Genomic DNA, 24,338 nt, shown 5'->3' on the forward strand with positions numbered 1-24,338 from the left:
ACACAGCTTTCAAGGAAATTTACTCTAATGAAAGCCAGGTGAAAAAAGCTGGAGACTTTATGGGGCAAGAGTTAAGGAAGAAAAATATTCATCCTAAACGTGCAAAAGGAAATGCAATGTCAGGTAACTAAAAACAGCAAGAAGGCTAGTTCAACTAGAAAGTAGACTGCACTGAAGGTGAGGGAATAACAGGAAGTAAGTCTGGAAAAATAGATTTGGTACCACATAATAAAGAGCTTTAAATTCCGAAGGAATGTATCCTAGTGGCGATATGGATGGAAGTAGTGGAGCTTCTTGAACAGGGAGGGGAATGGTGAGGTTCCAGGGTACCATGCTTTAGAAACATGTATTTGGCAGCCAGGTTAAGACAGATCAGAGAAGAGGATGGAGGTGGAAGAAGACCAATCAGCAGGCTGCTGAATGTGTCCAATCAAGAAGAGACAAGAGAAGGGTGGTGGTGGCTTTGTGAGGGGAGAAGAGAAGAGAGATAAAAGAACTGTCTTGGAGCAGAATTCCTAAACCTCAAGTGCCCTCCCCTCTCATTTTTTGGGCTGATATTTCAGTATTCAGGACAGATAGTCATCTCTTCTGTGAGGTTTTTGCTGAACTCTCTACTGATTGCTTATCTAATCTCATAACATTCTACATGTCTCTCACAGACCTATACTTTAATCTGTATTTTATTTCTCCATGTACCTCTCTCACCTGTTCCTTAGCAAGTTTATAAACTCCTTTTTTTTTGAGAAAAGGCAGTCTAGAGGAGGAGAAGGAAGAGTGTTGGTTTTGGAAGCAGAGACCCTCAGCCCAATTTAAACGCTGCTGGCCACTTGCATGGCCTTGACTAGATCACTTTCCTTCTCTGAACCTTGATTTACTCATGTGTACGTCAAATGAGGGGGTTGGATTTGATGACCCCTGCAATTCTCTCCATCTCTAAACCAGCAGCTCTAAGCCTATGATCCTGGTTTAAATCAAGAAACACTATGAAGTCTTGTCATGGCTGAACAAAATTCCAAATTATGGGCCTTGGCATTTGGTATAACATACCATATAGTATAATTTAATATTAATTTCTCAGCATCTGCAAAACATGCACGCGCACACACACACACACACACACACACACACACACACACACACACACACACACACACACCCTTACCCTTACCCTTCTGTAAAGGGACAAAGGGAGAGAGATCTGGAATTGCATTGCTGGCACTGCCACTCAACCAGGTATTGTGTCGGCTGAGCCAGCTTATGAAACGCTGCACAGACCTTCACAGAATGCAAGAGCGAGAAGGGACCTTAGGCTGATCTAGCCCACCTCTCTCATTTACTGATTAAGGAGCAAAGGACCAAAAGGGTTGAATGACAACCTTAAGTCACAGAGCTAGAAAGGGGCTAGGAAAATGGTTGTTTTCATGGTAGCTTTCCTAAAGATTTTTTTAAAATTGGGAAGTGATACAAATATATTAAGAATTTAACTACCAATTAAGCAACTTTTCTTAAATTTCCACAATGTCACAAAACGTAGTTAAGATCTATATTTACAGATAACCTATATTTAACATCAAGTTCGCATTGATTAAAATGCTTCCACTTTTTAGCATTTTGGGTACAGTGAAAAGAAATGTTGGTTTTAGTCATAATAATTATTGCATTCTCATAGCTTATAAACTTTTTTATGTTACTAGGAAATCTATAAGGCAAACTGATAAAAAGCATGAATTCTATTTCCCATTACAATGAGGAAAATCCAAAAATATAAGAACAAACTGTAACAACAAAAAATATTACAGGAGATGAAGCAATGTTATTAGACTTTCCACCTTTAATTAGATTCCTGGTCTTTAGGAAAAATATAGCCAATCTCCCAAAGAAAGCAATTTAACTTAATACATGTGAAAGAGGTTGATAATAATTAGCCACCTGAATACAAGTTGAAGCAGCAAACCAATTAAATGCAATAACCAATTTACCCAAGATTAGTGCAATTATAAGTTAAACTGGGAGACCAAGAGCAACAATGTATATTTTTTTAAATTATGAATGTCTGTTTTTCTTTAAGTGGTACTAACCAAATTTCTATGCAAAACTTAAGTCTATATAATAATTAAATTTGAAATTTTACCCTTCACAACTGACTTAAGAAAACTTTCATTATTATCTTGATTTGTATTCTATGAAAGTACAATGTAAACAAAAAAAATTTGGCTATGCCATACCTGATATTAATCTTTCACCATAATACTTTAAAATTGCTAACTCATAAAAGTATCAAGATTCCAATATGTTTCCATTTGATTACTTTGAACAGTTAGCACTATACCTGTAGTACACTTGAGGAAACAAAACCATATGCTACTGCTGGCAGACCACTAGCTTTGTGCAATATTGCCAGCTCAGAAATACTTACACCCTGTTGTTGAGCTCTATCGCTATATTGCTTGGACCTGGCATGGGATCCTCAGGCTTGCATATGGGATTAAAGTTGAGACTTTTCTGAACACTGGACTGCTTGGTATAGAGTTGATATGGAATGTATGACAGGAGACGGCCAGCTTTAATGCTGAAATAAAAGAAAGAAAAAGTTACAGTCCATTATATTTGGCAAAAAATGTATTTCATAAAATCTTAGAGGCATTTTATCATCATTCACTTATCATGCCACACTTCTTCCTCTATTTTTTGAGTTTCAGACTTGTAAAGTCTTACCATAACACTTTAAGAGGTGATGAGCAACACATACAAAAATACAACTTATTTTACTTTAAAATTATGATGATTTGAAAAGAGAATTTACAAAGTGGGATGAAAAAATTCTGAGTAAGAATTGTGCCAGTGACTTAGAGGATTTCAATCATTATAGTTTCAGTACCATGTCTGAAAAGGAGAATAAAGTGAATAGTGAAAGAAAACAAACACTTCCCCTTCCTCAAATACCACATCATGAAGTGTTTCCAGAAAAAAACTGTGGGGCCTCACTTTTTTCAAATTGCAGTCAACTAATTTTCCTTACAAGTTTTCACTGTCCATCTCTTAAAAAAAAAACTAGAAAATAAAAACAGAAAACAAAATAAATAACACATCATAAGGAGTTGCAGAGACCAAAAAAAAAAATCTAAACACTATTATTCAGAAACACTTCAAACTCTTATTGTCATCTATCCTGACCAGATTTAATTCTCTCTCTCTTTTTGTTTTAAGGCAATTGGGGTTAAGTGACTTGCCCAGGGTCACACAGCTAGTAATTGTCAAGTATTTGGTCTGAGGCTGGATTTGAACCCAGGCCCTCCTGACTTCAGGGCTGGTACTCTATCCACTGTGCCACCTAGCTGCCCCTCTGGTTTTTTTTCAACTTTTGATCCATTTCAAAGTTGAAGATAACCAAATATTCACACTAACATGAATTAAAAATGGGCCCCCATAAGAAATGTATAATTTCAATGACTTTCCAACAATCCAAACACATGTTCCAAGCAAAAAAATTTATTTCATTTAAGATTCCAGATTACAACATGGGTGTTAGTTGTAAAATTAAATATTCATTTAATACAATCACCCTAAAATCAAGTCATTCATTTCCTGTAATTCCCTTTGCAAACGCTTCTTATTGCTGTCTTATCAACAATCACATATCATTTGTTTTCTTCCACCAAACAATGGAACAGAGGTGAAGACTTGTGCAGAGCCTTACATCCAGGCTACCCTTTTCGTGGTTTATGAAACAAGGGGCAGAAGAGGCATTTTGAAACTATATCTTGTGAGTTGGGTGAAATGTAAAGTATTCCTTTAAGTCATATTTATCATCCTTCTACCCTATTTATTATTTCCCCTGAAATAAATCAGATACTAGAGATGTTTTCTACTGTAACACAAAGCAGAAGGCTTCTGAGATGGTATGCTTAAAAAAAAAGGTTTAAAATTAGTGTATGATAGTTACAAGGAATTGTTATTAACTTGAAGTCAGAAGAGTAATACACCACTCATACTGACCACCATTCTTGACAAATTTTATTTCTAGACAAGAGCATCTGAGAAATAATCTTTACAAATAGTTCCCTCAAAAAAAAAATTCTCCTGGGATTACTTTCTGTTTAGAAGGACTTTTAGAAAGTCCTCTACTTTACGAAAATTCAGCACATTAAAATTAATAGAAAAGATAAGTGAGCTAATTACTAAGAAATTCTTCACAAAAATAATTTACCAGAACAGAAGTTTTCCTAGTAAAATTAAGATATACTCTGATTTATTAAAAAATTATTTAGGGGCGACTAGGTGGCATAGTGGAAAGAGTACCAGCCCTGGAATCAGGAGCACCTGAGTTCAGATCCAGCCTCAAGACACTTGATACTTCCTAGCTGTGTGACCCTGGGCAAGTCATTTAACCTGACTGCGCCTCCCCCAAAATAAATAAATAAATGAATGAATGAATTTAAGCGCTATTATTCAGAAACACCTCAAACTCTTACTGTCTTCTATCCTGACAAGATTTAATTCTTGTTTTATTTATCTAGCAAATTTCTACCAATACAAATCTATATTCATGACAATTCTATAGTAACTAGGTGCCACAGTGGATAGAGTGCTAGGCCTGGAAACAAAGTCCTGAGATCAAATTTGCCCCAGACACTTCTTAGCTGTGTGACCCAGAGCTTAACTTAACTTGACCCAGAAATCATTTAACTTCTACTCGCCTCTGTTTCCTCCATCTGTGAGACAGGAATAACAGCACCTACCTCTCAGGATTGTTGTGAGGATTAAATGAGATCATATTTGCTTGGCAAACTTTAAAGTACTACAGAATTCTACCTTATTGTTATTTTTATTCCCATTATTTATCATCAATGAATTTATTCAGTCAAGTACAACCAGATTTAGGACAACTTCACAAAAGCAAGGTACAAGTAAAAATCCCATTATGGCAATAATTACCACTCCAAAGCCTATTTCCTACTGCCAAAGAACTAACCTATAGTAATAATGTTTTCTCTAGAAAAAATAATAGCATTTTTTTTTCTCCTATTGTGTTTTGTTTCATCTTTCTGGTGGTTCCTCCTATTGGTTCTAATTCTTACTTACAACATCACTAATGTGAAAATGTTTAATAGGAATGTATATGTATAGCCTATATCAGATTGCAAGCCATCTTGGGGAGAAAGGTGGGGAGGGAGGGGGAGAAAAATTTAGAACTCAAAAGCTTATGGGAGTGATTGCTGATAATTTTAATTTTTTTAAAAATTAAAACATTTTAAAAAAATAATAGCATAACAAAGAATCCTTTCACAGATTATAAAAAAAGAACCTCATTTGATAGTCAAAGATCTGAACTACTCGCCAAACTTGTTCCATTAGCAAGCATCAACCTTTCTGGCACAATATCCCTATCTCCCTCCTATATCTCTCCATAATTCCCTCACACATAAACACTGAACTGAATTCTGAAACAAACTACCAAAATGCAAAGAGATTAAGAAGGGACAAATGTATGTTGTGAATGTGTACAGCCATCTTCCCCTTTTCTATAGGTTTATAATACTTTGCATTTTTTTTGAAGTCAAAAAAATCTAACTATTTTTTAATCAAACCATTAGGAAAATGTGACAAAGCCTTGAAACACTGAACAGGAAGGCTATGTTAACTGCATCCAGTAAGAAGTTGGTATAAAGAGAACAAGATCTTTTCTAACACAATGCCTGGTACTAACATGACGCTCAAAGTTTTAACCAACAGCAATAACTGGATAATTGGTACTAGCTGCCTCCTGTACTCTGGGGTAGAAAAAAGCTCTCCCTTGCAACCTGCTAATGTTCCAGAAGTTTTAATCTGTCTTCCCACTCTTTCCTGTCTTTTTTGTTTTTTGCTAGGCAATGGAGTTACTCTTGCCCAGGGTCACACAGCTGTTAAGTGTTATGTGTCTGAGGTAGCATTTGAACTCAGGTCCTCCTGAATCCAGGGCCAGTGCTCTGGCCAGTGCTCTATCCACTGCACCACCTAGCTGCCGACCCTTTCTTGTCTTAAGAGGGTCCTCTCAACAAGCTGTTTCTGCTGAAGAAGGCAAATGGGCAGGACTAGGGTCAGATGTCACATTTTCTTCTGCTTTGGGGAAAACTAATTTTCCCCCACACCAGTCAGCTACTATTTCATTAAGAGGCTTAAGATTGTTCTGCAGCAAAAAGAGGCTTTCTTTGGCCTTAACTCAAAATCGTTTCATGATAGTCTCAAAAAACACTTTAACCGAAGTCTTGCCTCTATAGTACCTTTCAGAAGGGCAAAAAAAGGTAACGTGGGCAGCAGTCTTAGAAAAGCCAATGTGAAGGAACCAGAGCTTCACATGCCTGCTGGGAGATTTTCCACCTTGCTTGGTGTCCCAGCTGAAAGCTGGCGTAAGTGCTCTAATCCAAGCAACCCTCTTTTCCCAGACTCCCCTCTGAATGCCAGGTTCTTGTACTGGGGAGAAAAGCACAACTGTGTTTCTCTTTTCCAATCAGTAGTGAACTCATGGCTGTTGCTTTATGGTCTGTGGTCTACTCATGGCTTACTCAGATTTGATCAAGTTGGCACCAAACAAAAGTGGATGGCTGCCTCAGGGATTCATACTAGATGACATAGGTTGGGGAGAATTACTAATACCTATAAACCCAAAGGGTTATTCCAGCTTCTAGGAACGGAATACTTCTGAACCAGCTGAAAGCCTGTTAAGGGCTCCAACAAATAGAACAGGGGTCATCATAACTGAAGGGATGAGCCTGGGTACTATTAGCCCTTTGTGCTACCTCCAATCCAGATCTGAGCACCAGTTTCTACCATTTCTTCACCTATTACCTAAAATATATAATGGAACCAACAGAGTACAGAAGCAGATGCGAAATTCCCATAAAGGTATTCTTTAAACTTGCTCAATTTCTTCATTCGTAAATTTTCACTGATAGGTAAAAATTTCCATACATTTTTATAAGTGGACCCATTTTCCCACCCCAGATGACTACTTGCAATGACTCTATTTTGCAATACATGCCAGGGAATCTTTCATATTCTTGGTCATGGTGGGAATGAGGTGCATGTGGACATCAACACATTTGGTCACAGAGGATTCTAGCTGCCTTTTCACCTGCTGCTCCTTGCTCCTGGCATCCATGAAGTCTTCTGTCATTGCAGTGCATGGCACATAGAGTCAGGAGATCCTGGAATTTCTCCAGTTCACTGGTCACAAGTGCCTGGGCCTGGGACAAGGGCGCAGGGCAGATTTCAAGGTACTAATGAACCTGCTGCATGGAGGCCTGGGTATCCTCACAGCAGCTGGCACTGCACCAGAACATGGTACCTTGCATTTTGCACACATCCTCCTGCTCCAGCCCTTTCACCATGGTATACACCACCTCCTGCACCTGGAGCTGCTGAAACTCTGCCACTGTGTACACCCCCACCCCCATTCCACCTGAGTGCTCTACCCTGCGTCCACATGGAGCCCCTAGAGCAGCCCCACCCCTCCTCAGGCCACCCATACCTCCTTTGTATTTTTTTTTAAAAGAAGCTAGTATTATATATCTGTTTGGTCTCTAGGTCCTGGAGTTTGTGAATAGTTTTAGAACTGCTGTAGGGAGACAACCTAATAAGAACCAAAGGTAATAATTGCTCAAATGGCAAAAGTTAGATATGATTTAGAATGTCAATGAAATAAAAAAACATGTCTTTCTCTTTGGGAATAAAATCACCTGGGATGAAAATAGAGGATCGACATCAAATAACAAATTACAGTTGATGGGAAGCACGATTTCTGTTGCCATGTTTAAACCCATTCTGAAGTATATTTTGATTATTTTATACCGTGTGTTCTTAAAATCAAAGAGATCTTAAACCTCAAAAGGTTGGAAGAACTCAAAACTTCTACTTCCAGGGGAGACCATAAATAAAGACAGAACATCACCACCAACGTTCCAGGTATATTTGTATAATATCAGAAAATCACTTATCAGACAAGAGGGAAAGAGTTTCCTGTCAGCCACAGGATGCCAAAAATTAATTATCCTGTAAAGGATATTTTATCCATTTATTATGAAAGAGTATTTAATCTACATTTATAAATTAAAATATCTATACAAGAAGCTTTTATATTTCAATCTCAAGTAATCTACGTACTTTAAAGTAACATACACTGGTTTTCTTATTAAAACGTGCAAGATAACCATGGTCCCATAATGACTGCAATTCCAGTTTAAAAAAACTATTCAATTACCAGTGTTTCCAAATCTGTAACAAAGTAATAACACACATATTTGGAGGTGATGAGTTGTTTTCCAAACTATACAGTGCAAGACTCAAATTGCATAAGAAGAATTTTATTTAGCTTACCTCTCCACAATCCATTCAGGTCGAATGACTTTTTCGCCTTTTAATTCTTTTATTTTGGCATTAGTAAGATTTGTGGCAATAATATGTGTTGTTTTGGATCTGGAATAATATACATGGTACTGGCCTCCATGTAACATCATCAGTTTCCTCAATTCCTCAGCAGAAGGATCTGTAAAATTAACCAAAAAAACCATATATATATATATATATATACACACTTACATACACATACACACACACACACACACACACACACACACACACAGAGCTATGTAACGAGTTTCAATAAAAGCTTTCATTCAGGCTACCATAAAAAAGGCTAAGGCAAGATTGAAGACATCAGAGGTAAAGTAGAATGCATGAGCAAAGTCCAACCAAAACAAAGTAATTTCTACCATGTGATAACTTGCCACAGCAAAGAACCGTTATTAATGATGTAGCAACTTTTCTCAAAACTGTTTCATTCTTCTTAGTGTAGCACATTCAAAGTGAATAAACTAAACACATTGATATAGATTATTATTTCAAAAATTAGGACCCTAACAAATTTGCCTGTGAAGAATTTCTAACCAACTCAATAGGTCAATGTTTTAGACAATGAAAAATCCTAGTAGCACTCAAAAAAGCAGAAGTTGCTCAAAACTCATTAGTAAATGAATAAAAAGAAATTCACAAACAAAAGTTAGAGTTAACAGCTTACTATGAATTTGATAACTCACAGATGAAAACATCTTCAGAGACCATCTGAGTCCAACTCTCACCTTGATAATGATTTAGAAATATAAGGCTCAGTTAAGGCAAAGTGATCTAGCCCAAGGTCACTTAGAGAGTTAGCAAAAGAGCTAGAACTAGAACCCAAGTCCTATAACACCTGATCTTCTAGTTGTGCTTTATGCATTCTATGGTCTAATGTTTGGTTACACATTAATGCTACTTTTCCCGTCAAACAATACAAATAAGAAGAAATGCAATTTGGGGCTTCCATCCTTCCTATTCCCTCTATAATCTTCCTAAAACTATGACTACGCACAGCTGTCCCTCACTTAAATCCAAGTAATGACACCATGCCATGGTCCTCTTCAAGAATGAAGGACAAACAACAATGACAACAATCATTTGAGGCAGTGATGGGAAATGAAAGGATTTGTTAGAGTAGAAGATGGTTTAAATCTGGGCTCCAATGATTACTAGCTGTGTGATTATGAGCTAATTATATAACCTCTCAGACTCAATTTCCTCATCATAAAATCAACATTTTACATTATTTGTCTCATAACATTATTTTAAGGAAATTACCTTGCAAGCTGTCAAGAACTATATGGGGGAGTGTGGGTGTGGGTGTGTGCGCGCGCGTGTGCACGTGTGCGTGATATCATCTCTTCTACTCAAAATCTCACTAATTCCCAGTTGTCCAATGAATACCCAAATGTCCTAGGAAAACTAGACTCCACGTCAACTGATAAATTAATGACAGCAGGTCCACTTTCATCCTACCCATCCTTTTGGTTCATGTGATCCACAATATTGGAATAGATTCCACTCTATCATTGACTGCTTAGGTCCTTTCATTTAAGATCCAATGCTGATCCTATTCCACTTCATTTTCCAATTAAGTGTCACACCCTATTCAATTATCTTATAGTCTAGATTTTCCTTTGCATTCATCACAATCTGCCCTATGAAGCAACTATTTTTTCCACTAATTTCCTAGATGGTTGAGAGTAGGTTACCTGATTTCTAACTATCTTAGGGCTTATCACAATGCCTTAAACATAATAAATACTAAAAATGTTTGCTGGATTGCTCAACTTCATTCTATTTGGAAGAAATGGATTTGAAAAATGGAGTTTATGCTTTGTCTTCATCAGAATGATTATCTACATTACGGGATTATAAAGTACAATGATTGGCCTATAGGTAGGCCCTAGCTGAACCTAAGTGACTCTATGTTTAAGCATTGGTTGATATCATTGTCCTAAAGAAAGGTTCTTTGAAAACTCTCCAGCAGAAAAGCCACAACACTTTTCTGTTGCTTCTGATGATTGGAATTAAGAATTCAAAACTGCAAAGAATCTTAAATATCATCTAAACTTGAAAATGAAAAGTAAAAGTAGACCTGGGCTCAAATGTTGCCTCTGACATTTACTACTATCTGATTTGGGACAAATCACTCCCTAAGTTTCGGTTTTCTCATTTACAAAATGAGTGGTTGGTCTGGCTTCTAAGGTATCATGGTGTAATGGAAAGAGTGCTTGATTTGTATTTAGAGCATCTGAATTTATCTCTCCAGCTTTGCTATCAGTATGACCACGTGCAAGTGGCTTAACCTCTCTGGTCCTCAGTTTCCTCTTCAACAAAATGAGAGAGTTGGACAATTGATAACTTAAGTCCCTGCCAGCTCCAAATCTTACGATCCTTCAGGCTCTAAGTTTACAATTCTATAATCATCATTTGCAGATAACATTATGGTATATCTAGAATATATGATTTCAACTAAAAAAGTAGCAGAGACAATGAAGTTAGGAAAGTTGCAGGTTGCCAGGTTTACTCACAAAGATGATTTGGTTTTTTTAATGCAAAAGATCAAGACAATATTTTTTTACAAAATGTTTTACAATAGCAACAAAAGCTAAATATTTGAAGGTAAAACTGTAATATAGGAAAAGTATAAAATTATAATGACTGAAATAAAGACTTGAATGACTCATACAGCATAATAGATCAATACCAACATTCAATAAAAATACTAATACTCACATTGATATTCCTTAAAGAGACAGGCAGTGTATAAAGCAATAGACTAGATTCCAAGAAGACCTGAATTCAAATATGGCCTTAAGATAAAGGGGAAAAAGAGGGCAGCTAGGTGGCGCAGTGGATAGAGCACTGGCCCTGGAGTCAGGAGGACCTGACTTCAAATCGGGCCTCAGACACATAATACTTCCTAATTGTGTGACTCTGGGCAAGTCACTTAACCCCAACTGCCTCTCACCCCCCCCAAAAAAAAAGGATGAAGAGAAAAAGGACTCACATGTACAAAAATATTTACAGCAGCTCTTTTTGTGGTGGCAAAGAATTGGATGCCCATTAATTGGGGAATGGCTGAACAAGTTGTGGTATATAAATGTAATGGAATACTATTGCTCCATAAGAAACGATGAGCAAGCAGACTTCAGAAAAGCCTGGAAAGACCTGCATGAACTGATGCTTAGTAAAGCAAGCAGAATCAGGAGAACATTATACACAGTAACAGCCACACTGTGAGATGTGGCTTTGATATACTTACTTTGATATACTTAGCTCTTATCAGCATTGCAAGTATCTAAAACAATTCCAAAAGACTCATGATGGAAAATGCCATCCACCTTCAGAGAAAGAACTATGGAGTCTGAATGCAGATCGAAGCATACTATTTTCTCTTTTTTTGTTTGTTGTTCTTTCTCATGGTTTTTCCCTTTGTTTCTGATTCTTCTATCACAACATGACTAATGTGGGAATATATATTTAAGGTGATTATACATGTACAGACTATATTGGATTCCATGCCATCTTGGGAAATGGAGGGGGAGGGAAGGGGGAAAAGCTTAAAATTCAAAATCTTACAAAAGTGAATGCTGAAAACTAAAAACAAATAGATAAATATTTTTTAAAAGATACATACCAGCTGTGTAACCCTGTACAAGTCACTTAATCTCTATCTCTCAGTTTGGGATAATAAAAGCACCATCTTCCCATGACTGAGAAGTTATACACAACAGTACTAGGCGTCTCATTTTTGTAAAGAGGGCGAGGAGTATGACATCTAGGTTTTGAAAATTAGTAAATGATGATGTCCTTGACAGCAGTACAGAAGTTAGGAAGTTAGGCATGGGAGGAAAAGACAATAAGTTCAGTTTTGGATATGTTGAACTTAAATGAAATCTTAAATGCTTAAATTAAGAAGAAAAAAAAAAGAGAAGCAAGAGTAAATGCTTCTTCTGTCCCTGAACTGCAAAAAAGTTCTTTCAGAAGCCTAAGGGAAATAGGAAAGGGGTACATCAGCGAAGTCAGCAACAGTGCACAATAATTTCCCAGACCAGTGCAACCAGAAATGAGCTAAAGACATGTGTGGGCTGTAAGACTCTATGTCCAGAGAAAGCAAGAGGAAAAGACTTCCTGAAAAATCCTCACGATACTCAGAAGGGCCCAAAATGTTCAGAAAGAAGCCCAGTGACCAGAATAGTATGGTGCTATACATACCATGGAGACTGGGAAACCTCAGGCCTTAAAGTGCTGAGTCCTTAATTCTCTCTTTTTTTTTTTTTAAAGGCAATTGGGGTTAAGTGACTTGCCCAGGGTCACACAGCTAGTAAGTGTCAAGTGTTTGGTCTGAGGCCGGTACTCCTGACTTCAGGGCCAGTGCTCTATCCACTGCGCCACCAACCTGCCCCTTTCTTGAGAAGTTAGAAAGTTCCAAGAAGATTCAGTGCTCTGAACTAAGAGGTTCAAAGGATATCCAGGAGAGCTTAAATTCTGAGAGGCAGAGGTGAACCCAAAAGCCAAGATGACCCAGGTTAAGATAAACAGAGCAAAATACCACACACGAAAGCACAGCAGGGCATGGAGCTTGATCCTGGAACAAAGGCTCAATTTAAATAAAAGAAAACTGCCAGTATCAAAAAATGATGCAAATTTAGAGATCCTCAAAAAGGAATAAGTAGCTACATAACACCTGTAAGGGGAAAAATGGATTTTCCACAAATACCACATGAACACCTGGAAGAAAAGAAGCAAGAGATAAGTAAAATAAAAGCTCTGTAGGAAAGAACTCAAAAGAGAATAAGGAGCATAAAAGACAAAGTGGCAAACTTTACTCAAGAAATGTACTCCCTGAAAATTACATCAAATAGAAATCAATGACTCCACCAGACAGTGTGATATTAGAATATGATCTTTTTTTAAAAGCCTGGACACTATATTTCAAAAAATCATAAATGGAAATTTCCCAGATCTATCAGGACTAGATAGCAACATAAAAGACAAAAGGATCTATACCAAGCATTTTATGAAAAAACTTTCAAAGACTCATGAGAAACCTTGAAAAGTAAATTTATATGAGCAAATGGAGTTGGGCAGCTAGGTGGTGAAGTAGATAGAGCACTGAGCCTGGAGTCAGGAAGATTTGAGCTCAAATTTGGCCTCAGACACATACTAGCTGTGTGACTCTGGGAAACTCACTTAACCTCTACTTGCCACAGTTCCTCATTTAAAAAATGGGGACACAATGGAAAAGAAAATAGCAAACCACTCCAGTATCTTTGCCAAGAAAAGCCCATGGACAACGTCCAGGTGTTATGCAGAGTCACATACAACTGAATGTGAACAACAAAAAACATGATGCTATAGTGCTAATATTCTAATGGGAAGAAAAGAAGAAAACTCTCTTCAGAACTTTAATATCTTCAAAAAGTATCTGTATATTTAAGTTGCTGCTAAGTTCTGGTCTTTCGACTAGATTTAAGTCCTTTCTATTCTTATTCTCTGTTCATGTCCTGACCACAACATCCTAGCCTTTCACATCTTAGTACCTATGTTTACATTAGTTATCTTCTCCAAATTAAAATGGCTTTCTACCACAGCTCCATCTATCCAATTTCTATGTATCCTTCCAGGACCAGCTTAAATGCGAGCTCTTCCATAAGAGGCCTATCTGATCATTCCAGGCGGAAGTAATCTCTCCTTCCAATGAAGAGTAATATTTAACACACGACTTTCACATTCTACTTTGCATTAAAGTTATCTTTAACTCCCTTTCTCTTCTAGACTGCCACCTCCCTAAAGTCAGAAGCTCTTTTATTTATCTATCTGGGTTTCCCTCTCCTCGAGTATAAATATAGTACATTACATAGGAGGTAGGAATGAAATGCTTTTTTTAGGTCCTATTACTTGCTTGTTACTTTGTTCTGGTAATATTCACTGTACATAAACAGTGAATATTGTTGAATATCAGAGGCAATGTTTGCCCTCCCCCAATACTGCCACATATCTACTCTTCTCCACAATTTTGCAAGGACACTAACAGTGGCCCACAAATCTGCATTTGCCAAATCTTTCAGTACTTAAAGATCAATGCATCAGCAAGCATTTTATTAAATACTAAATACCTCCCTAGCACTGTACAAGACATTGAGGTTACAAAAACAAAATAGTCCCTGCCCTAAATGTGCTTACACGCTATTGAAATGATACATGTACATATAAGTAAAGAGAGAGAGAGAGAGAGAGAGAGAGAGAGAGAGAGAGAGAGAGAGAGAGAGAGAGAGAGAGTGTGTGTGTGTACACACATGGAGGGGGACAATCAAAAAAGGCCTCCTACAGAAGCTAAGCATATTAAGGGAAAGAATTGTTATCTAGGGATTACAAGTTCTAGAGTTGAGGAGGGAAAGCATTCCACTAAGGCACAGCCTAGGCAAAGACGTTAAGATGGGAGATAAAATGCGTACAGGTAACAACATGTAGGCCGGTTTGGTTTGACTGTAAAATGCAACAGCCCAGACAAGAGTGACAACACCTCCTTTCACGCTATGCTTTCGCTTACACCAGAACCACCGTGATCTAGGTTCTTACTCCTTCAGTAAAAAAAAAAATTTTTAGTTTTCAACATTCACTTTTTTAAGATAACATATCTCCACATTAGTCATGTTGTGAATGAAGAATCAGAACAAAAGGGGAAAACAACAAGAAAGAAAAAACAAAAAGCAGAGTATGCTTTGATCTGCATTCAGAATCCATAGTTCTTTCTCTGGATATGGATAGCATTTTCCATTATGAGTCTTTTGGAATTGTTTTAGATCATTGCACTGCTGAGAAGAGCTAAGTCTACCAAAGTCGGTCATCGCACAACATGGCTGTTACCGTGTATGGCGTTCTCCTGGTTCTGCTCACATTTACACTCCCATCAGCAGGATTTAAACAAACCTTGCAGAGATTTTTGTTGCCAGCTTCTAAGAGCCCTCCAAAATTCAACCTACAGAAGTTTCTTCCAAAATCAAAACGAAACCATGAAAGTTATTTTTCAAATATGGCTTTACCACAACGCACAAAAGTCTTTCTAGGTTTTTCTGAAATCTGCCTGCTCATCATTTCTTACAGAACAATATTCCATTACATTCATACACCACAATTGTTCAGACATTCCTCAATTGATAGGCATCCCCTCAGTTTCCAATTCTTTGCTTAGGTTCTTACTTCATATGAGAGAAGTGATCTCTCACTGAGATGGGTTTAAAAAGAGAGGGGAGGAGCATGCTCTCTTTTAACTGGAAAGGACAGAACTACCCTGAACTAGAGTGGCTGCAATGTAAGCAAAAAGAAGGAGATGCAGGACACACTAAAAAAATTAAATCTACAACTTGGTAACTGGCTGATGGGAGATAGGAAGCAAAAGACAGTGAAGAACTTCAAATGACTGAGATATGAAACCTGGGATGACTAAAAGAACGGTGGTGTCCTCAAAAGAATATCAAAAGCGGGGAGAGAGGAAGATCTCATAATTAGTTGTTTTAAACCTGCTGAGTTTGAGATCAGCTAGACAGATGATCCACACTCACTCAGAGCAGCTAGGCACTTTCTTACTATCCCCTTCCTAATTCTAAATAAGCAACTCCTTATTAATTCTGTTTTATCCTTTTCCTTTACCAGCTCAATGGGAGACCATGTCCAAGGTCCAAGATCAGGACCAAGACTTCCTCCCTTACAACATAACAAAAAAGCAGAAACTCAAGGACAAAGAGACCCAAGAGTGGCCTGAAGTGGCTAGGAGCACAAAACAATTTATTAATATTCTTTCTGCCCAAGAATAGAGACCTGAAAGATTTTCATCTGAGAATAAAGACAGAACAGGACCTCTCACGTCTCCATTTCAAGGAGAGAGGAGACACACTATAATGGCCTTTAGCATTATTTTGTCTTCTGAAAAAAGTCACAGAGGAGAGTCAACAGAAGAAAGGTTGAGTGGATTAGAATGCACTGCAACAAGTTATTGAAGCCTTTTACTATAAAGATCCACCAGCCTGACAAAAGACAGGTTCAGTTAATAACCAGTCCCTTCTGCAAGGACAGATCCTTGCACGTTAATAGGCAATTCCTTCTCTGGAGAATGCGAACGTAGAAAGATGCATGTATTTCCACTAGCAGAGAATACTCCCTCCCTAAGAAGAGTTTGCTGGACCACTATGTAACAAGCAACAATGAGAACTATTACAATCAGAACCTGTCTACTATGATTTATTTCAATTGAGAGAACAGCTCCAAGCCTGCTTCTGTGTTTATTTCCAAATGAAAGTTCCCATGTGTCACTGGATAAACAAATAGATTATAAATGCCCTGAAGGTAGGAACTATGTCAGCACCTAAGCTCAATGATTAATAAAAATATATGAACGAATAAGCAAAGAATTAAAAGATGATGGTGTGATTGCATAGGGATAAAAACCCGACTGGATATTTCCACTAAATCCAGCACCAATATGGTAAGTCCCTGGAATGGAATAGAGAAGAAAGTACCAGGCTGTCCAAGGAGGGTTAAAATGGCCCAGTTCAAAAACAGAGCAGGTCAAAGCTTCAGTGTCATGTCATAGTAGAATCTGGCCCATGAGTGGCCTCTGTGCTTTCAGCTTGGGTAAGATGAAGAAATCCAGTCTCCATGTACTCCAACTTCCATTAAAAGATGAGGACTGCATGTGCCTCATCGTTCTGGACTTTTTTTTCTTTCAATTTTTAAACATTTTTATTTAAAGTTTTGAGTTCCAATTTCTAATCCTCTGTCCCTGCCTGAGACGGTAAACAATTAGACATAGTTATATGTGTACAATTATGTAAAACATTTCCATATTAGTCATTTTGTACAAGAAAACTCAGATAAAAGAAAAAAAAGAGTGAAAAATAGCACGCTTCAGTTTGTATTCAATGAATATCAGTTCTTTCTCTGGAAGCAGACAGTATGCTTCATCACTAGTCCTTTGGGATTGTCTTGGATCACTGTATTGCTGAGAATAGCTAAGTCATTCACAGTTCATCAAACAAGACTGCTGTTGTTATGTACAATGTTCTCCTGGTTCTGTTCACTTCACTATGCATCAGTTCATGTACATCTTCCCAGCTTTTTCTGAAATCATCCTACTTGTCATTTCTTATAGCACAATAATATTCCACAGCATGTTTAGCCATTCCCCAACTGATGGGCACCCTTTTGATTTCCAATTCTTAGCCTCCATAAAAAGAACTGCTATAAATATTTTTTGTACAAATGGGTCCTTTTCCCTTTTTTTTGCATGTCTTTGGGATGCAGACCTAGCAGTGGTATTGCTGGATCAAAGGGTATGCATAGTTAAAGCCCTTTGGGCATAGTTCCAAACTGCTCTTCAGAATGGCTGGATCAGCTCACAGCTCCACCAACAGTGCATTAGTGTCCCAGTTTTCCCACATCCCTTCCAATATCCATCATTTTCCTTTTTTTGTCAAATTAGCCAATCTGATAGATATGAGATGGTCCCTCAGAGTTGTTTTAATTTGCATTTCTCTGATCAACAGTGATTTAGGGCATTTTTTCATATGGCTATAGACAGCTTTGATTTCTTTGTCTAAAAACTGCCTGTTCATATCCTTTGACCATTTATCAACTGGGGAATGACGTGTATTTTTATAAATTTGACTCAGTTCTTTATATATTTGAGAATGAGACCTTTATCAGAGATACTTGTTGCAAAATTTATTCCCCAGTTTTCTGCTTTCCTTATACTTTTGGTTGCACTGGTTTTTTTGTGCCAAAACTTTTAAATTTCATATAATCAAAATTTGGCCTTCTTTTAACTAGGTTCAAAGCATTTATTTTCACTCACTAATTCATTACACAAAAGGCTGACCACCCAGACTTCCATTTCTAAGAAATGGAAAGGAATGTAACTTCTGATAATCATAGAAATCTGTTCCAACTAAGTACTACACATTCCCAGAAAGTTCACCATAATTACTTATGTAAAATTCTATAGGAACATGGAGTTTTACAGGTGTAAAAGATTTTAATACATCATCTAACACAAACCCCTTGTTCTAGTGCTCCTCATTTTACGTAACACTAGAAAGTTAAAAAGTGGTAATACTGCCTCCATTCTAACACTTGAGGAAATGGGCCTAAAGTTACACATATATACAAAAACTAGTGTGAAAGGATTAGTGATGTAGAATTAGAGAGATATAATTCTTTTCTGCAACTGAAAAGATGAGAAATTAATTTCAAATAAAACAGATGCTATTTCACTCATTAAAATGAAAGAGTCCATTTGAGTGAACAATATAAATGACTATTTTCAAATTAACATTCCTGGACTAAATTAAAAACCAGTGAATAACTGGAATAATAATTGCTTCATTACAAACCTTAATTTTAATCAACTTTTGCCAAACAAGCAAAATAATTAATTCTTAAGCAACATATTTTATTTCAAATTTTCAACTAAAACCAAAGAATATACAGTTTGATAAAGAATTTGGTACTAAATTAATGCAAACAAAATCTAAAATTAGGCATTTCTCATTAAATTAAAAATAGTTGAAGATTAAATTCTATATTAAATGTTCCATTTTATTCAATGTACCCCAGCAACGCTAACACAGGTTAGCTATTAAAAAAAATACACAACCTGTGTAGCCATTGACATAGATAGCAACTCCACTAAAAATCGTAGATGGTGTTCCATCCTTCTGCAAAGCAGCATCTGATCGGAACTGCTCCTCCAGTTTCTGGACCTTCGCAGCCATGTACCCACCCTAGAATTGGAAAGAAGAAATTTCAGTAATTACTTACAAATATATTAGGTTTTCTTTTCTTGCCTCTTTCTTAAAAATAAAATTATATAAAAAGGGAAAACAGTTTTCTGCTAGTGACCCAAGCATATAAGAACAGTCAATTGGTTTCAAAAAGGAACACAAAAATTACATAAAAAACCAAAAGGTATCAATGTAACTTTTCCTTAAAAATAGGTCTACCACTGGAATGCCTGACAAAATAAACTTTCCTAATATACTGAAAAGGTGTATTTTTCAAAAATTATTTTTATTTCATTTTTCAACATATTCACAAATTACATAAAATATATTACAATTATACTTTTGAGAGACTACTCTGGGGAAAAAATTGTATTCTTATTTGGAGTAGGGAGTAAAACAAATATTAAAAATCAATCTCAGTTTACAAAAATGTGTATGTTATAAGCACATATATGCATATGTCTATATGTCTATGCATCTAGACATGTACATATGTAAGTATATATGTTAATAAAATAGAGTATTATCCCAAGATTCAGTGCCAGACCTTAAACTATTTGGAAATTTAAAGGTCTATTTTTCCACTTAACAAAAAACTGTTAGATTTTGATTACTACACATGCAAGGCACTATAGAAAATATTGGAAGTATAAAGACTAAAGAAAAAGCAGTGCCCAGATCCTGCCTTCAAGGAAATTTATATTCTAAAGGATAAGAATGCACATTTCTTCTTCACAAATAATAACAGAAGATAAACTGAGGGAGAGAGAACTGGAAGGATAAAGAAAGGTCTCAGGTAGAAGTTATAACCCAAGCTGAGCCTAGAAAAAAAAAGTCAAAGATTTCTGAGAGGGAGAAGGAATTACAGGCATGATGAGAATGTAATCTGGTGAGGAAATTCAAGAAAGAAGGGAGAAAAGGGCTAGAAAACATTTATGGAAATTTCATTGTGAGCAGAAACTTATTTCTCACCTGTACTAAATACATATCACCTGTACAGAATGTGGTAATAGTTAATGAGTTTAGACGTGATATAGCAGTTATGGTGACTTCAACTATGGAGCCATCTGCTCTGCTAAAAGCAGAGGAAATAATTTCTTGACTTTCCTTAATGATAATACGTCTTAAAAAGGTGGAAGAACAAGAAGGAATTGCTATTGTCAAACTGGTTATCAGTAGCCTAGAAAAATGTATTTCTTCTGTGGAAGTGACAGGAAACCTTGGTAGAGGAGTGACCACTTCATCTTACAATTTGTGAAGAAGATTTTACCCTCAGGGAAAACTGAGGATAATATATAACATGCACCCTAGACTTTAGATGAGCAGATTGCAAAGGGTTCAGAAAAAGATTCTCACTGACTAAAATTCTACAGGGGAAGTCAGCAGAGGGCTGAAAGGAAGCTTTTAAGAATGAAATTCTGAAAACACAAATATCAGTAAGAGAAACAATTCTCATTAGGAAAAAGGAGACAATTTTAGAATAAAAAGGAGTGAACAAATAGGGTCAGTGGAGAGTGGATAACCAAAATAAATAAGGAAATAATAAGAGGGCATATTGATGAGTTCAGGTCACTTGGTCCAAAATATCAGTAACTATATAATTGGCAGATGTAGTCACTGAGCTACTGTCACTGATTTTTAAAATGATAGCTTGATAATAATAGCTAGTGTTTATGCAGTGTTACAAAGGTTTACAAAATACTTCACATATTATCTCATTTGATCCTCACAACAATCCTATGAAGTAGCTGCTAGTATTATTTCCATTTTATAGATGAAGAAACTGAGGATGAAAAAGGTAAAGTGACTTGTTCAGGGTTACATAGCTAATAAATATCCGAGTCAGGAATTCTGGCTGTCCCTCATACTTGAAATGTTTTCCCACCTTTGACTTTTGACCTCCCAGCTTCCTTTAAGTCCCAACTGAAATGCCGAAAATCTTCTACAGTAAGCTTTGCCTGGCATATAACAGGCACTTAATAAATATTTACTGATTGAACTGTATCTTCCTGACTTCGAGTCCAACCTTCTATCCCTTGTGCTACCTGGGTGCCTAACAGATCATGGAAAACAAGAAAAATACCACAGGGAGACAGAAGAGCAAATCTTGTCAAACTTTTCAAGAGAACAGTTTGAAAACCATAAGCCTACAAGCAAAATTTAAAACATGTTATTAAAGGAATTAATAAATATCTAGAAAAAAAAAGCAGTGAACACAAAGAGCCAGCATGATTTATCAGGAGTTCAGTTTTATTTTCCTTTTTTGGTAAGGTTACTAAATTAATAATAAATCAGTGAAATGCTAAAGACATAGTTTACCTAGATTTTAGCAAAGCTTTTGATAAAATCTCATACTATTCTTGTGGAAAAAATGGAAAGAAATGAATATAACACAATAAAGGTTCTCAATTGGTTCAACAGCCAGACCCAAAGAGTAGTCATTAATATTTCTATGTCAGCTTGGAAGTGATCCTCTGCTAGAATAACTCCATTTCAGTTAACTTGACCTTGTGCTATATAACCTTATCAATACAGGCTCTACGTATGCCTATAAAATTTACACATGACAAAAATAAAGGAAGGATAGCTAACAGTGGATAGCCATAAGGATTAGAAAAGATATTGGCAGGTTAGAACAATGGGCTGAATATAAGGAGGAATGTAATAGGGATAAATATAAAGGTACGCACTTAGTTCAGGAAATTGACTTTATAAGTATAAAATGGAGAAGATCTGATCCACCATCATCAATAGTACTCTAGAGCAGGAGGGGACCTGAGGGATAATCCAAACTAACTCCCTTCTTTTTTCATATCAGAAAACTGGGGTCCAGAGAGGTCATTTCACACATGGTCAAGGTCACAAACACAGTAAATGCCAAATGCAGTATTTGAACCTAGGCCCTCTGACTCCAAAAATCTAGGTGCGTTCCCCCTGTGCCATGATGCTTCCATCTAGAAAAGATCTGGGAGTATTTACTGGGCTGTGACTTCAATATGAGCCAAGAATATGACAGGGCACTCAAGAACTTTATGCCAACTTAGACTGAATCAAGAAATCTAGCTGCTAGGTAGGCAAAAAGCTTTTTTAAAGTGCTTACTATATGGGCACTTCCAGGAATAAGGAAGTTATTGACCTATTATATTTGCCCTTGCTGAAATCTGGAGTTCAATTCTGCAAATTCAGCAAAAGCATCTATAACGTGACGAGTATTCAGAGAAGGGCAGCAGGTATTGTGACATTTGTGCCATAATAAGACCAGCTGTAGCATTTGAGGCATTCCACCTAAGAGTAGATTGGAGGAGAGGTGGGGGGTTAGGAAGAACAAGATGATAGGTGTTTTCAGCATTGGAAAGGATATCAGAAAGAAAAGGGTTTAGACTTCTTTTTTCTTGACCCTAAAGAACAAAACTAGGAACAATGGGCAGAAAAATTATAAGGTATCTAATGCTTCTGGTTCTCAGAAGCTGGGGACCTCCAACTACAAACCAGTTCCTTTTATGCTGGGAACTTTAAAGTAATGACCCTATCACCTCAGAAGAACAAACAGAAGGTGGAATTTCAGATGAGTGGTGTCTCTTTTACCCAAGTAATGAGACCATAATAAATTCATTTCATATTTTTTTGTTCAGTTGTTTCCATCATGCCTAACTCTTCTATTTGGGGTTTTCTTGGCAAAGATACTAGTGTGGTTTGCCATTTCCTTCTCCAGCTCATTTTAGAGATGAGGAAACTGAGGCAAACAGGGTTGAGTGCCCAGGGTCACACCACTATTAAGCGTCTGAGTCCAAATTTGTATTCGTTTGTACAAATCTGTACTGACTCCAGGCCCATCACTCTATCCACTAAGCCACCTAGCTGCCCATTTGGAATATTCCCAAAAGAATGCCCTTCATTTCATATCAGTATCACAGCAAACACAACATCAGTATCATAAGGTCATACTGTTTAAACTCATGATTTAACCCAACCAGTTTTCTGTCTCTCATGTTATAAATAAAGTATGTTTTGTAGGATGGCATGACTATGCAATTAAGTCGATATCAAACGAGATGAATCTACAAAGATCCCTTGCTTCCCTCAATAACCAGTTACTGAGCCAATATTTATGAATTTACCTAAACTTTTTCCGAACCTATTTTTCGACTATTACCTAGAGTTTCCTAAGTTGACTAACTGCTCTATAAAAGACGCATTCTCTTTCAAGCTTCGAAAGAGTGCTTTCTAAATTCTAGTATTTCCAGATTCTGTCCATAAACACCCTATCAAATTCCAAACAATAAAGATCTAATGAACACCTCATATATGCAAGGTACAGTGCTAATCACTGCGTTACATGATTAAGAAGAGACTTAACCTTTCTACTGGAACATACTTTGTCTTTTCCTAACTACAAAATATAAATTATAAAATCATGCTAGCTAGTAACTTATAACAAATGCTTTAGCCACACTAGACATTGAGACTTGAGCTTTCATTCTTTAAAAGTAATCATGAGACATGTCATGTGCATTTTGTTTTTCCTTTTTATTTCCAATGGGGGAGGAGAGGAAGACTAAATTTCTGTTCATTGTAATAGCCTTGACATTAAGGTTATTCGATGTTGATAGTCAAGAATCTTCAAAGAGAAATTTTATTCTTCTAGTAAAAAAAAATTATACAAGTTGTTGCCACTTCTGGGAAAAATGGAACATTTTACTCAATATATATTTTAACGGACCACATAAAAAATGAAGTTAGATTTAATGAAAGCTAACTTTTCAGTGAACACAAAAAAGTTTTAAATTATGAAACATACCTTTATCATATGAAGCACCAAGTATTGCTATTTATATCATTAACAAAGAGAGAGAGAGCTGTAAATGTAGTGCAATAGAGTACTGGTATATGGAAGTTTGGTATAAAGAAGACCTGGGTTCAGATCTCGCTTTCAAGATATCCTGGCAACTATAAGCAGGTCATTTAACTTGTCAGTATCCCCAGGTAACTAAAAGTTATTGTCAAATGCACTTGAATGGAATTTCTACAACAGGAGATCCCTATACTAATAAAACCACAGATCCAGACCTTCTAATTCTCCTCCCTCCCCCACCAAAAAAATTCTACCTTTACTAGAAAAAAATGAAAAATAAAACAAACAAAAAAACCCTGACCACATTATCTAAAATCGACACAACCCTA

The 24,338-nt window shown here is 36.6% G+C and overlaps 1 protein-coding gene and 1 pseudogene across 2 annotated transcripts in view; both read right to left on the bottom strand.

The window, feature by feature from the left end:
* The window catches only part of REV1 (REV1 DNA directed polymerase), a 129,003-nt gene that overhangs the window by 56,334 nt on the left and 48,331 nt on the right, over positions 1–24,338 (bottom strand). For both annotated transcript variants that reach the window (XM_020992844.2, XM_020992843.2), the window contains exons 3-5: positions 19,031–19,157; positions 8,353–8,521; positions 2,417–2,569 (exon numbers count right to left, since the gene is read on the bottom strand). In XM_020992844.2, the coding sequence (XP_020848503.1) occupies positions 2,417–2,569; positions 8,353–8,521; positions 19,031–19,157 (449 nt within the window). The remainder of the gene's footprint in view (positions 1–2,416; positions 2,570–8,352; positions 8,522–19,030; positions 19,158–24,338) is intronic.
* Positions 6,331–7,356, bottom strand: LOC144454272 (protein FAM136A pseudogene; annotated as a pseudogene).

The sequence above is a fragment of the Phascolarctos cinereus genome, unplaced genomic scaffold, assembly GCF_003287225.1.
Source record: "Phascolarctos cinereus isolate Bilbo 61053 unplaced genomic scaffold, phaCin_HiC Scaffold_726;HRSCAF=1367, whole genome shotgun sequence".
Classification (NCBI taxonomy): domain Eukaryota; kingdom Metazoa; phylum Chordata; class Mammalia; order Diprotodontia; family Phascolarctidae; genus Phascolarctos; species Phascolarctos cinereus.